Source organism: Cydia amplana, chromosome 19 (assembly GCF_948474715.1).
Source record: "Cydia amplana chromosome 19, ilCydAmpl1.1, whole genome shotgun sequence".
Taxonomy (NCBI): Eukaryota; Metazoa; Arthropoda; class Insecta; order Lepidoptera; family Tortricidae; genus Cydia; species Cydia amplana.
The window spans coordinates 12,374,752-12,390,161 of NC_086087.1; the positions used below are offsets into that span (position 1 = coordinate 12,374,752).

Consider the following 15,410-nt stretch of genomic DNA (forward strand, 5'->3'; position numbering starts at 1 on the left):
TACCTATCAGTCACAATAGGCTGCCTTAAACGGGTGCTATTATTCAGTAGCATTCATAACAAGCAAAAGGGTATACTCGTAACTTCGCAGCGCTTCGTACGTCTTTTATTACTAAAGCTTTGGTTTCCTCCGATAGCGGTGCCGTCATATAGCGGCCGTCTCCATACAAATACTACGACATCCATATTTAGCCATATAATTTAGTATGGAGACGGCCGCTATATGACGGCACCGCTATCCTAGGAAAACCGATCTTAAGGAAGGGACTTATTGCGATAACCCAAAAACTGCATAACCAATCATATTCTTGTTTCTTACGCTTCTCTTTTGTTCTCAGGTTTAATGACCAAAACAAGATCTTGTGATAATTTACTAAGCGAAGGAGAGAAAAGGACAACACAACGACGGTGTAGTGACCCCAGTATAGCACCTGATGTCATGTAAGTCTCTCTAAGCACAAAATTAATTTTGTATTAAGCAGAAACGTCTGCGAACGATGCTATTAAGCTTCGAAATATATATGAGGTTCCGTAGGGCTCATATATGGTGGAAATATTCACTGAATTGGGTACGGTCTTGGTAGCTCAGATGGAAGAGCACTATACTAGTGATCCAGTGGTCGTGGGTTCAAGTCCCAACCAAGACAGTGAATTTTTCCACTTTTAATTTATCTCTAAGCACATTCGGGAGCATTACTAATCTCGAAATCTACTTCAATCGTATAAGCTATCGATCTAAAATCGAGGATAAATTATAAAATAAACAATTGAATGGTATTTCAAAGTTACTTACACTTATGCTTCGCGCGGCAGTTGTAGACTCCAGGTCTAAGATGGCCGGCTCTTTATCATTTGTCACCATGGCATGACAGGTGATAAAAATAGGACCTGGCCCCTATTTCACCACAGTGACAGGTGCGACAATTGTCGACATCACTGTTACTGACGTCACAGGCCTCCATAGACTACGGTAACCGCTTACCATCGGACGGGCGGTGTGCTTATTTGCCACCAACATATTAATTAAAAAAAACTCCATTATATCGCCAATAAATAAGTACTTATTTTGCGAAGCTAATGACAATTGTCACAAGAAACACGACAATTGTCACGAAATTCTGACACCGAACTCATTTTCTGTCAAGAATTACCGAAAGTTCTATTAGATCGTGTGACAATTGTCATCATCATCATCATAAACTTCGAAAGAGAAATACCTGTTTTTTGCCGATATAATAAAGTTTTTTTAAATAATACAATGATGGTGGCAAACAGGAATACGGCCTGCCGGATGGTAAGTGGTAACCGTAGCCCATGGATGCCTGTGACGTCAGCAACAGTGGCAATTGTCGCACCTGTCGCCGTGGTGAAATAGGGGCCTGATCTTATTATTAAATTATCTTTCCACAGGAAACTGTCAAGCATAATGGCGGCGGAGTGTGATCCTCGGAGAGAATCCCGCGCGCTCACCGACAGCTGCGTGGACGAGCTGCGGCCCGTGCGGGACTTGGAGCCCGAGCCCCGCCGCGACCAGGTCAGTGCTGATATCCTGGTATCCTGGTCATCGTCAGGGGTCGGACAAAAAGTGCGGATGACGTAAAAATGACGTAATCTTGCACACAGGATGATGTTTGAGTTTGTATTTAAACTTCCGTGTGACATGTAGTAACAAAGTAGTATTAATGAAGTAACAAAATAATCGTAAATAAATCCATGGAATTAATAATACAGGTGGTAGGACTGGTAGGGTGGTGTAGTGAATAAAATAAATTTCACGAAACTTGCCACAATATTCGAGTAAAGATGACATTTTAGAGCGTTTTCTTATTAGTAAATATAAATTTTAGCTAAATATAATCGTGAAGATACAATAGCTAAACAATAACGACGTCAATTTATTGTTCATCTGATTGACAATGTGTCAGTCAAAAACGTACTTACTCATTTCAAGTGGCGATATCGTTTAATAAAGAGGTTGATAAATGATAAGTGATAATTGTTTATGAAAATCAAAAATACTATTTGAAATCATCCTATAAGTGGTTTGACGTCATCCGCACTTTTTGTCCGACCCCTGGTCATCGTGTTTAGTGAAGCTTAATTCGTGATTAGGCAGGACAACACAAAACGAGCCGTCTCGTGAGAAAATTGTCGAACAAAGAAAAGATTGGAGACAGTCCAAGGTATTTCGATATTTGCTCCGCGAGGCAATTTCCTTGCGAGGCAACTCGTTCTGTTTGGACCCGCCGTACTACTTAATACAGCAGATAACCACGTGTTTTTGTATGAAGCGGCTTTGGGCCGTGGTCGAAATTGTATTAGAGCTTGGAGGTTATCGCAAAAACAAGAACGGTGATAAATTGATAATTTAATAAAACAAGATACATTTGGATAAAAAGTTAGGTTCTACGCTAATCTGAATTGGGTGCCTAAAAAACGAAAATAACGAGTAATAAAACTAAGCTTTTATACCGGCCCCTTTGTATGTATCAGGGATGTTGCGGATGCCGATTTCTTGACATTCGCGGATGCGGATGCGGATTTTTAAAGGCTCACATCCGCGGATGCGGATGCGGATGTCAAGATAGGTACATAAAAAACGTCAAATATTACATTTTAGTAATTTTTATTTCAAAAAACCGGCCAAGTGCGAGTCGGACTCGCGTTCCAAGGGTTCCGTACATTAAGTCCCACTCACGCTTGACTGCTAATTTCTAATAGGTTTTTTGGCTAATGACTAAATTACCTAGCAGTCTAGCACTCACGCCGATGCTAAGACGTTCCTGTACCGACCTGTTCCACATCCGCATCCGCATTAAATCCGCATCGATTTTATGCGGATGCGGATGCAGATGCGGATGTTGAAATTAATGCGGAAGTTCCGCGGTTGCGGATGCGGATATTCGCAACATCCCTGGTGTGTATACTGAACTCATAATGACAACATTGTTTACAGGTGGACGGCCTCCATCCAGACCATTTCGAGACCTCGCGTTTACCTCGCGACCTCGCCAGCGGATCCTCCTCGCTCGAGCGCGAGCTGGTCGGCGCCGTCGACTCCGACCACACCGACAACACCGACAACGACCACGAGATCGCCGACAACGTCGTCGATCGCGTTATAGACCACGACGAGCCGGTGAGACCGGCGATCGAGGTTGAGGTGTCGCCTGAAGGCACGCCTGAGGATACGGCCGTGTTTGTTAGGGCGTTCGATGAGCGAGGCTTGCCTGAGGTTAGTTAGAAATCATAGACTAGGGTATCCTCTAGACGGAGTTTAGAGCAATTATTTCATGAAACCGATGCTGCCAAAAATACTGGGGTGCGGGGGACGAGGTGAGCGAGTCCCGTGCTGTGATTGGTCCGTTCAAAGACACGGACGTCACACAAAGACACTTTGACAGGAAAATGCAGTAAAACTACTGTATATTTGTGTCAGAGGGGGTGGCGCTACTATGCTCAGTCTGGAGGATGTCTTGTCTGTGTTAGAAATTAAGTATTTTCAGTTCGACCATTATCCACTGATAGCAAATTGTAGGTACACAACTTGAGCTAGATACTGCTAATTGTTAACCTTGGAATCTTTCTGGATTTGGCTAAAGCCTTTGACACTGTGTGCATGCTGATTTTGCATCGCTTGCTGAATAATCTGGTAATATATTGCCTCCCGCTTACGTGGTTGGTGAATTAAATATCAGGGAGAAAGAAAATTGTCAGAGTAGGTTTCTTCAAACATTTCTGAACACATTATTGTCACATTCGGCGTACCACAAGGAAATATGATAGGTCCTCATTTTTAAAAGTAACTACTGTCTTTTATAACGGAATTTCGCATAGAAGTATATTGTTTATAATTATAAAGCGCACAGAAACGTTAATAATTTAATTTTTCCAGCAGGGCCCACAAAACGGCAGTCGAACCCGACACATAAGCATCACGTGGCGATCCATCTCTGAATCCTCTAACCAATCTTCAACCGGTTTCGACCTCCCTGAGCCGCACGAGCGCTCCCCAGTCACTCACGAGCGGTCACCGGTCTCTCACGACCTGGCGGTCACTCACGATGGTGACCACGAGCGGTCACCGACCGAGGAACTGATGAACCACTTACCGCAGAATGGAGTGAGCAACGGAGTCAATGGGGTTGAAGAGATTGAGCCGAAATTTTTGGAGATTGATTTGAATGGTGAGTGAGAAAATAATTATTTATTTATAAATTAGGTGTTATGTTCTCAACAATTTGCAGTAATAGTTTTCACGTGTGAAATAGATTTCAGATTTTATTAGATGTTCTATGTACCCATACATTAGGTGACACTACTTCCCTAGCTAATGGATTCCATGTTGATGATGTATGCATTAATATAACAAATCTATGTACACTGGTGGTGGCGTTCTTGAATTTATTTCAGTTTTATTAATAACTTTATTACGAAAATCACTACAAACATCTTTAACTCCTTTGATGTCGCATGTGGCATACTTATCTTATTTCAAAGTAATTTCGGTGACAGAAAATTAATCTAGCGTCATTATAGAAAGTGATACGCGTCCAATATGCCGGTTACGTAGTTTCCATTAAGCAGCGAGTACCAGGGCCGCATTTATTTATGAGCAGATGCGTTGCGTGCTAGAGTCTTAACTATATCAACTGAGGCCCGATTCGGGATTATGGCGGCCCATGCTCACGGCCTCTCGATATATAAGGGTCAGCAGGGGCATAGTATACTTACGCAAGCGAGTGATAGTGTAGTAGTGAAGGGAGGCGGAGTGTTGCATTTATCGCGCTCCAGCGAGCTATAGGATAGGTACCAGGCCCCCATAAGTAGGTCAGAGCTCACTGGTTACCGCTGTGGCAGGGAGCGACCCGGGCAGCACGTCGTCGAGCTCGGGGTCGCCGCCGCGGCGCGCGCGCGTGGCCAGCCAGCTCACGCTGTGCCCCGCCAGCCCGCGCCGCCGCTGCCCGCACTGCACCACCAGTCAGTACCGACACCTGTACCACAAAATAGATACAGTACAGAAATCAACCTACATATAGTTTGTAGCTTTCTAGTAGAGCCCGAAGGCTTATCCTATTGTCTATTGTTCAGTAAAACCGCACGTGCTACTTACCTGCAAAAAAGGGTCTTCATTATTCTATTTGGCACCTGAGCGCGAGCTAGTCCAACGCTCAAAAAACCAGTGTAGGTGCGCTCTCCGATAACGTGCCTTTGTTACGCATCTCGATGACACATTTTAGACTGGTTCTGTAGCGTCCGACTCGCCGGCACTCAGTAACCGAAGTACCGATTTTTTATGCAGGTGGTTGTGGCACGTGGCACGAGCGGTTTTTCTTAACAATAGACAATAGGATTAGCCTTCGGGGTCTATTAGAAAGCTACAAACTATACAAAGTGCGCTCGAGCAACGCACACATAGACACTGCTCACGGACACGATATCTCGGACCGGTTGGGACCAGTGCGAGCGCGAGTGCCATCCGCTTGAGACACGCGCCTGTGAACTTTTTTGTGCAATAATGGAGAAACAAAAAAGTTATTATAACTGTTCAGTGGACGGTTGTTTGAATTCAACATAAAACGATGAATTGTCGTTTTTTAAGCTACCAGTGGTTTCAGAGAGGGAAGTAAGTATCTGCTTGTATTTCGATGGTTCGTTTTAACGTTAAACAGAACAGTTAGGTAGGTAGGTACCTATGCACCCCGCCCCGGCCACTACTAGATACGAGTGCCACTATCACGTTACTACGATAGTTTTTTGTGCATAAATCATAGTTGACAACCCTAGAGCGACCGCCGAGCGTAGGTATGAAAAGTGAAGTACATACATGTGATTGACTTCTGTACTGTATCTATTTTGTGCCTGTACCACCATATCTAAATACCCGCTCCGGCTACCACCCGAAACGCTTATTTATCCTTTTGACCGCCAAAGACGTAATCTGCTGCCCGCGCCCAAAATCAACCTTCGTGCATTCCAACAAGGTTCATGGCATTCAAAGGGTTAAAGTGATTATCGCTTTTTTGCAAGTGTTCCAAGTTTGTGCGCTCGTCCGTTGCGATTCTTGCAGTGAATGTTAGATTTATGCTTATTCTGTGATGTTCCCCGTTTTAAATCGCTGTGGAAGATCAAAATTTAATTAGGTTTATATTTTAGCGAATTTTACGTAGTAGGTCTGAAAATGTAGGAGTACGTTAATCAAGTATCGCATAATTTAATATAATAATGAATTAATCAACTTTTTTTATCACTTATTGCCACAGTTATGTTCTCCTTGGTTAATGTAACCCTGGTCTTATGGTATTTCAATTAACCAACATGTATTTTTATATCTTAATAAGCATGTTAAATAGTACATTACTGCAGACGCCGGGAAAGAAGGGCTTGCCGGGTGAGTAGGTATAGGATAGTGATACGAAGCCGGCGAGACCTTTTCACGGCTAGGCATGTATAGTGCTTTTCTCAAACATATGCAATGAAATAAAAAAAATCACCACTCAAAAAAACAAATTATAAATATCAACCACAAATAGCTACACGACAAAAGTTTTTTAATTTTCCTTCCAATCCTGCCATAATGACTTTTTTTTACGGAAGTTGTCCGTATTTCGCGTGTGTAGTGTTCGAATAGACCCTATTAGGGCCATTATACACAACCTGATAATAAGAATTTCAATTTCAATAAATAAAATAAATGCAGAGGATTTTAAATATTGTCTATGGTCTCTGGTGACTTACGTATAGACAAGATTTTAAATTTATTCATCAACACATTGAATCATACATATTCGTATTCTTAATATCAGTACGTTCGTGTATAAAAGGCGTTAACACGGATATTTTGGTCCGATAACCATTCATTCACTAAAAAGAAAAATAAAAATATAATTCGGCTGTTTAGCCTGTTCATGGACACAGACCCCATGTACATTAGAATTTAAAAAAAAATTACTTCCCGGCCTAGGCCTTCAATTTCGTATGAAATTCCTTTACAGTTCTCTGGAGTTGCTCCGCCCTAAACGTGATACTTCGAAGCCTGATATAACGCCCGGAGCGACGACATTTCATTGCATGTTTGAGAAAACAACATTTATTCTAACAAACTGTGCTGCTATTATTCCCTGGCTGACGCGATAGAATAATAACAATAAATAAGTGGATTTACTCGAAATAACCTGTAAAACTAACATTTCTTTCTACTACTTAAAACAAAGTTTCGTTTCTTAAAATACTAGGAGCGCATAACCCTATCGGAGTTCCCGCTATAGTACATTATTGTCGAGGTTCGGAAGTAGCTACTTGCAGGCTGAGGATTCGTTTTAAACGGACGACCTTGGGAGTCCGTTTAATTGAATCCGAAGCCAGCAAGTAGCCTTCCAGCCGAGTCATATATAGTGCTTTTCTCAAAAATGGTGCAAGAAATAGAAATATTTTACAGAACTTACAGAAGCAACGTTCTAATTTTCACAGAAAAATACAACCATTAAAAAAATTTGCTTGCCGCCTTTAAAAAAAAAAGAAGTGTATTTTTCTGCTGAAAATACCCCAACCTATTTGAGACACCTAAATAGTCGCGGTACCAACATTTAGCCTGTAACAGACGATCGCACCGCACCGCGACCTTGGAGCGTCGCACCCATAAGTGAGAGCGAGAAACAGATATCTTTCTCCCTCTCACTTATGGGTGAAACAGATATCTCTTTCTCGCTCTCACTTATGGGTGAAACAGATATCTCTTTCTCGCTCTCACTTATGGGTGCGACGCTCCAAGGTCGCGGTGCGGTGCGATAGTTGGCTGTTTAAGGGACCTATGCCTTCATTTGATATGGCCATTTAAAGTTTTAAAAAGTTTGGAACTCGTTAAATAATGGAATTTGTATGCGACATTGCAGTCCCGAAATCGAGACTGCAATGTTTTTAACTTTTTAATTTTTTGAATGACCATAAACTACGCACTTCGCGACCTATTTTTTAACCGGAAACGTCGACTTTGCCGTCCATTTTTGAGAAAAAGTGATTTAACTTCGCAGGTGGCATCTCGACCTCGGGCGAGTCCGGCACGAGCTCGGAGTGCTGGTGCGGCGTGTGCGGCGGCGAGTTGGGCGCGGCGCGCGCGCGCTGCGTGTGCGGCGCGCGCGCGCACGCCGCCGACCCGCTCGACGGCCTGCCGCCCGTCTCCGACCCGCTGCAGGCCAGGCTGCACCAGATAATACTCTACCAGAAGGTCGGTGTCACCACGTATTTCGTAACGTAGTTGTCGAAATAAAATGTTATTTAGTATCAAAAGCAGCAGAACTAAACATGCGCAGCACTCATACATTAAACGCACATGTAGGTTGTACAATGTAAAGTGCCAAAACGTAGACATATTTAGCAGCTCACTAAGATTGTTTAAGAAATTAGTTTTTTCTTCTTTAAAATAAAATTAAAAAAAAAAAACACCTGTATGACCACCTAGATTAAGATTTCCTCGCATATCTCGTCACACATGCTAGTACATATGCATGTCATTTATACGTAGTAATAAGTTTTTATTATAATATTTGTTTAAATATAGGAAACTATAAGTCTATTACTAGAAGAATGTTACTCTATATACTTATCTGTTGTATAAGACTGTTTGTTTCTTAATAAAAAAAAATATATTTCACTGGTAACATCCATTCGGGGATTATAGTTAGGCACCACGACGGTATTCTTCATCGCAAACTTTGTTTTACAATTAAAATGCAACCGCGCATGGTCATACGCGCTCGACCTTCAGCTGCACCGAAATACGAACGCGACACCATAATTTGTTATGAAAATATGTCTCGTATTGTCGTTACCGAGCCGAGCGTAGGCGGGCGTTACCAAACCTATTTATAGTTTGTAGCTTTCTAGTAGAGCCCGACGGTTAATCCTATTGTCTATTGTTAAGTAAAACCGCACGTGCTACTTACCTGTAAAAAAGGGTCTTAATTATTCTATTTGGCACCTGAGCGCGGGCTAGTCCAACGCTCAAAAAACCAGTGTAGGTGCGCTCTCCGATAACGCGCCTTTGTTACGCATCTCGATGACACATTTTAGACTGGTTCTGTAGCGTTCGACTCGCCGGCACTCAGTATTTCGGTTACTGAGTTGAACGGACCACACACATATTTATCCATTAGTCCATTTTGAACCTTATTGCATTTCCATAGGAGTTGTAATTCAATTACCTGGGTAAAGTGAACGAACGATTTTTTTATGCAGGTGGTTGTGGCACGTGGCACGAGCGGTTTTACTTAACAATAGACAAAAGGATTAGCTGTCGGGCTCTATTAGAAAGCTACAAACTATACAGAGCAACCACACTGGGTCCTTTACTTACCACGTCGAAACGAATATCGGTTGCATGCCTTACTTTATGTTCAGCGGCCGCTCCGGTGTGACTGGCCTATTATTGAAGTCATATTGAATGTTGGTTTTTGTTGACAGAAAGTGGTAGAAGAGCTGACCGGGCAGCTCCGGTCGGCGCGGGAGGCGCTGCGGCGCGCGTCGCCGCCGCCCGCCGCGCCGGCGCGCCCCTCCCCGTCCGCGCCCAGCCCCACGCAGGTCTCTGCTTGTTCTCCAATACCGTAACCCGGCGGCGACGAGCCGCGACAGGTCACTACACGTTTATAATGCCCTGGTACCGCCGGAGTAGATCCCGAGCCCGCCACATCCCGACAATACCGTAACCCGGCGGCGACGAGCCGCGACAGGTCACTACACGTTTATAATGCCCTGGTACCGCCGGAGTAGATCCCGAGCCCGCCACATCCCGACAATACCGTAACCCGGCGGCGACGAGCCGCGACAGGTCACTACACGTTTATAATGCCCTGGTACCGCCGGAGTAGATCCCGAGCCCGCCACATCCTGACAATACCGTAACCCGGCGGCGACGAGCCGCGACAGGTCACTACACGTTTATAATGCCCTGGTACCGCCGGAGTAGATCCCGCGCCCGCCACATCCCGACAATACCGTAACCCGGCGGCGACGAGCCGCGACAGGTCACTACACGTTTATAATGCCCTGGTACCGCCGGAGTAGATCCCGAGCCCGCCACATCCCGACAATGTCACTAAACACCATTGTGTACAGTGAAAAAGTTAATAATTTAGTCTCATTAATTGTCTTAAAACCCGTTCATTGCTGATCGTAGCCCTTAAACTACCCGTACCTCTGAAGTAGATACCCCGTCGATAGTCCTAGTTTGACCCTGTTTGATCATTAATCAAAATAGGCGTAAATAGTTTTGATGCTACACACGACCATAATAAACCCACATACATAGACCGCTTAAGTAATAACATACCCTGTTGACTTTGCCTAGTTGTATTTAATCATCATTGACGTATAATATCTAAGGACGGGCTAATGGGGCACTAAACATCGTACTAGTTCAACGGTGCTACCCACGAATTCCAGCCAATCGTGCAGTCTAACGCGACTAGTTGCGACCAATAGCGCGCGTAATACGAACTCGTCAACCAATCGCGCGCGTGATGCGAACTCATCAACCAATCGCGTTGTAGCGATTTCACACCGCTATACTGGCCCCTGTCATGCCTCATTATTATTGCCCGTAAAGCCAGTCCCTAGATATCTATGTCAATGTTAATCATTATATTGACCAAAATGGTGCCCCAGAAAGGCAGTCGGAACATTAACCTCAGCGTAAAAACAAATATCTTAGGTAATTATAGGATAAAAATCATTTTTTTTATTTGTGTAATTTTTTGTGATTTGTATTATTAAGTGTAATAATTACAAGAATGTTACTCGAGCAATTTCGACCGATACCGCCCGTGATACGTAAGTTGTCCGGGTAACTGGTGACGTCTGCCGCAAAAGACCCTGATTCGATTTCATTAACCTAGCCATACTTTACATGGTCACATTTTCTTTCTTACAATATGACGTCTGTTTTAGTATATCTTTTATAAGTAGTTTCTAATCGGATTACATCTTTTAATTGCAAAGAAGAGGTCGTTTTACTTAGATGGTTTTATGAATCTTCATTTCGTTGTTACAGATGACGAGCAGCGGCAGCGGACGCGGAAGCGCGAGCGGCAGCAGTAGCGGCAGTGCGAGCGAGGTGGAAGTCGGCGAGGAGGCCCGGGGCGTCGTGTGGCTGCCGGACAGCGCCGCGCCGCGCTGCCAGTACTGCCGGAACCACTTCTGGCTGGCCAGGAGACGGCACCACTGCAGGTATGTCTCCGTGTTCTATGTAGCGAGGTGGAAGTCGGCGAGGAGGCCCGGGGCGTCGTGTGGCTGCCGGACAGCGCCGCGCCGCGCTGCCAGTACTGCCGGAACCACTTCTGGCTGGCCAGGAGACGGCACCACTGCAGGTATGTCTCCGTGTTCTATGTAGCGAGGTGGAAGTCGGCGAGGAGGCCCGGGGCGTCGTGTGGCTGCCGGACAGCGCCGCGCCGCGCTGCCAGTACTGCCGGAACCACTTCTGGCTGGCCAGGAGACGGCACCACTGCAGGTATGTCTCCGTGTTCTATGTAGCGAGGTGGAAGTCGGCGAGGAGGCCCGGGGCGTCGTGTGGCTGCCGGACAGCGCCGCGCCGCGCTGCCAGTACTGCCGGAACCACTTCTGGCTGGCCAGGAGACGGCACCACTGCAGGTATGTCTCCGTGTTCTATGTAGCGAGGTGGAAGTCGGCGAGGAGGCCCGGGGCGTCGTGTGGCTGCCGGACAGCGCCGCGCCGCGCTGCCAGTACTGCCGGAACCACTTCTGGCTGGCCAGGAGACGGCACCACTGCAGGTAAGCGAAATTGCAGTTGACGAGAAACAGCTAAGGGCTGTATGATGTAGCCGCAGTGGAATATGTACCAGGGATGTTGCGAACATCCGCATCCGCATCCGCAACCGCGGAACTTCCGCATTATTTTCAACATCCGCATCCGCATAAAATCGTTGCGGAGCTTATGCGGATGCGGATGTCGAACAAGTCGGTACAGGAACGTCTTAGCGGCGGCGTAAGTGCTAGGTAATTTTGTCATTACCTATAACGAAATCGTCTAGATCCAGAAAAGTCGGCCAAGTTACTGTTTATTAAATATAAGGCACCTAGATATTCTTGCTCAAATACTAAACTTCGTTTTTTTAAATAAAAAAATACTTAAAATGTTGACGTTTTTTAAGTACCTAATCTTGAAATCCGCATTCGCATCCGCGGATGTGAGCCTTTAAATATCCGCATCCGCGTCCGCGGATGTCAAAAAATCTGCATCCGCAACATCCCTGATATGTACGAATATGTACGTAATACACCTTGTGCTTGGGTAGGAGTCAGTACCGAATTTCATCTCTCAGTCCAGTGTGGGCTCGCATACACGTCAAAGCGTGTCATTGACGGGCGAGAAATCCTGCAAATCAATCCCCGGTCCATTTGGATCTTGGATAACTTGGATATTTTCAAATCGAGAGTGAAGACATCTTTTAGGTGAGCGTGTTCCTAGACTGTATCGGCACTTACATTGGGGTCAAATGCCTTTTTCCAATAAAAATGAATGGCACGACTGTTAGAGCGGTTTCGTACTACGTCCGATCCGAATCCGTGAAAATATGGTCCGAAGTAGTGCGTAAATTACCATAGAAATAGTTCTACGGCTACTTCGGACTCGGACCATATTTTTACGGGTTCGGATCGGACGTATTGCGAAACCGCTCTTACACGTGGTGAGTTAGCACTATAGTTTAATCACGTTCCCTCGACACTTCATGGCGACCCTGTCAGAAATGTGTCCTTGTATAGCTTTCTTTGGGTTTGGTCCACTTGCACCATTACACTTACCCGGAGTTAACCGGTTAAACCTGAAGTTACCATGGCTACCGGTACAATTTGACACTGGGTTAACGGTTTAACCGGTTAACCCCGGGTTAGTAATTGGTGTAAGTGGCGCTAAGACGACTACGAATTTGTATGATTCCATGTACATATGTATATTTTCTAAATCAAATTTCTATTACACCTTATGTGTATAATTGCATGAATTCTATAGTAATTTAAATTGTATTTTTTTTTCCTTATTTTCTCGTAATGCATGTTAATTATAAGATGTAATTATTATTGAAAAGATGTGTCCCGCCGAGTTTGTTGCCGGTCCCATATTGGGATACCCTCCTCCAATTGAGGGGGGATTTAAATCTTCTCGGGGCAGAGGTGTAGGGTTGGAGCCGGTCTACCTAGCTTTATTTGACGTTCATAAGCGCATTGTAATTATGCCTACTTGAATAAACTACCTTTTATCTTTATCTAAGAGCCACTTGCACCATTCACTAACCCGGGGTTAACCGGTTAAACCTGGATTTCCATACTTACCAGTACAATTTGATACTAGATTAACGGTTTAACCGCTTAATCCCGGGTTAGTGCAAGTGGCCTTAAGTGTATGTATTGTTTCGCAGAAGATGCGGCGGCATATTCTGCGGCTCGTGCTCCGAGATGTCGCCGTGGGGCGGCTGCGCGGTGCGCGTGTGCCGGCGCTGCCGCGCGCTGCGGTGACCGCGCCCCTCCGCCCGCCGCCCGCATCCCCGCCCCTACCCTCACCCGCCGCTGCCTACCGTTCCCGTTCCTGCGCTCCTGGTATCCGAGCGTTGCTAATGTTGAGATTAAACTATAGTTTGTAGCTTTCTAGTAGACCCCGAAGGCTTATCCTATTGTCTATTGTTCAGTAAAACCGCACGTGCTACTTACCTGCAGAAAAGGGTCCTAATTATTATATTTGGCACCTGAGCGCGGGCTAGTCCAACGCTCAAAAAACCAATGTAGGTGCGCTCTCCGATAACGCGCCTTTGTTACGCATCTCGATGACACATTTTAGACTGGTTCTGTAGCGTTCGACTCGCCGGCACTCAGTAACCGAAGTACCGATTTTTTTATGCAGGTGGTTGTGGCACGTGGCACGAGCGGTTTTTCTTAACAATAGACAATAGGATTAGCCTTCGGGGTCTATTAGAAAGCTACAAACTATACTGCTAATGACGTCCTACGTCCTACTGCTAATAGATGATAAAAATGCGACCGTGCTACGGCCGCTGATTTGACCGAATATGCGAGAAACCTGTGCAATGATATAAAATGACTGTGTTTTTGTTGTAATCAGAGTCTTATCAGAAATCAAATACGAGATGGAGATATTAAACTGTTTAATATAAATCCAATATGAAAGAATTGTAAAATGTAAAGATTTGATTTCGATCTCACTCACTGAACTTGAAATAAAATACCGAATATCGGTTCTAATCAAATGTCATACGACTATATTCATTGTCAAATGTTGTTTACAAATCTCAATGATAAGTCTTAGGTCAAATCGAATCAACATTAAAATTAAAATGTCATTCAATAGAACTTGCTAACTTATGTAAACAAACCGCCATACTAAAATTGACACTAAATGTCAAATTACTAGTAACTTTTGTTTACATAGTTCGCAAGTTCTATTGAATGACACTTTAATGAATTATATTGCAGTTTGACATTTGATCAAGGGTTCTATTCCACCTATTTTAATGGCAGCTTGTGATATGTCGATTATAAAACCAATTGTTATATAAAGTAGGAATGTCACTGACAATACATTGGAACTTATACTGCTCGAAACACATTAACTTAATGAGATATTTAAGAAATTAATATCAATGAAATGATACGAATCTAATTAAAACACAAGCTGTTATTAAAGCGTATAAATAGGCTCTTATCATTATTTAACAGAGCACATCTTGTGCAAGAACGTATGCATTTGTTTTTATCATATTGATTTTGAACACAACATATTTAAAGCCTTGATATCTGGTTGACGCTATATACAGCGTACAGCGTTACATTGTATGGGAAGACGATAAGCATAACGAGCCTCAGTGGCGAGCGTCCAGCGTAACGTTCGGCGGGGCGGGCAGCGTCAAAGCAAAAATCGTTTCGAACCATCGTTTGGGCAAGTTGGGGAAAGTCTAAGACAAATTTGTTCTTAGAATTTTAAAGGTTATGTTATGTAGATAACGCTATACGGCTCCATATTATGGGGTAACTTTGGTTGTCAAAAGTTGACGTTTGACAGTACAGTGACCGTAAAATAGATGGTGCAGTACAATGCCACCTGGTTCGGGTCGGCTGTCAAATTAGGACGTTTGTTCTTAGGCTAACCTCTCTATTATCTTTGGTCACCGCGGTTTGGTATTCTCTTTGAGGCCGCTCATATATGTTTGAATGTATTTAAAATTAACGCTGCACGCCCCGCTTGAGCGTCCGCTCCGTTCAACACCACATCTCGATGGCTACCGAGGCTTTACTTCAATTAAAAACGGTGTCAAAACTTCTGAAATGGTCTTATAATGATACAAGTTTGTGAAAATGTACACTGTCAGTGGCGGCGCGTCAGAGTTTCGTA

General features: G+C 44.3%; 1 protein-coding gene across 1 annotated transcript in view; it reads left to right on the top strand.

The window, feature by feature from the left end:
* Positions 1–13,562, top strand: part of LOC134656986 (myotubularin-related protein 4) — a 65,195-nt gene extending 51,633 nt beyond the window's left edge. The window contains exons 13-21 of the mRNA XM_063512550.1: positions 338–440; positions 1,410–1,533; positions 2,956–3,234; positions 3,898–4,186; positions 4,860–4,979; positions 8,030–8,223; positions 9,459–9,575; positions 11,044–11,219; positions 13,426–13,562. Coding sequence (XP_063368620.1) covers positions 338–440; positions 1,410–1,533; positions 2,956–3,234; positions 3,898–4,186; positions 4,860–4,979; positions 8,030–8,223; positions 9,459–9,575; positions 11,044–11,219; positions 13,426–13,522 — 1,499 coding nt within the window. The 3' untranslated portion in view covers positions 13,523–13,562. The remainder of the gene's footprint in view (positions 1–337; positions 441–1,409; positions 1,534–2,955; positions 3,235–3,897; positions 4,187–4,859; positions 4,980–8,029; positions 8,224–9,458; positions 9,576–11,043; positions 11,220–13,425) is intronic.
* Positions 13,563–15,410: the final 1,848 nt, after the last annotated feature.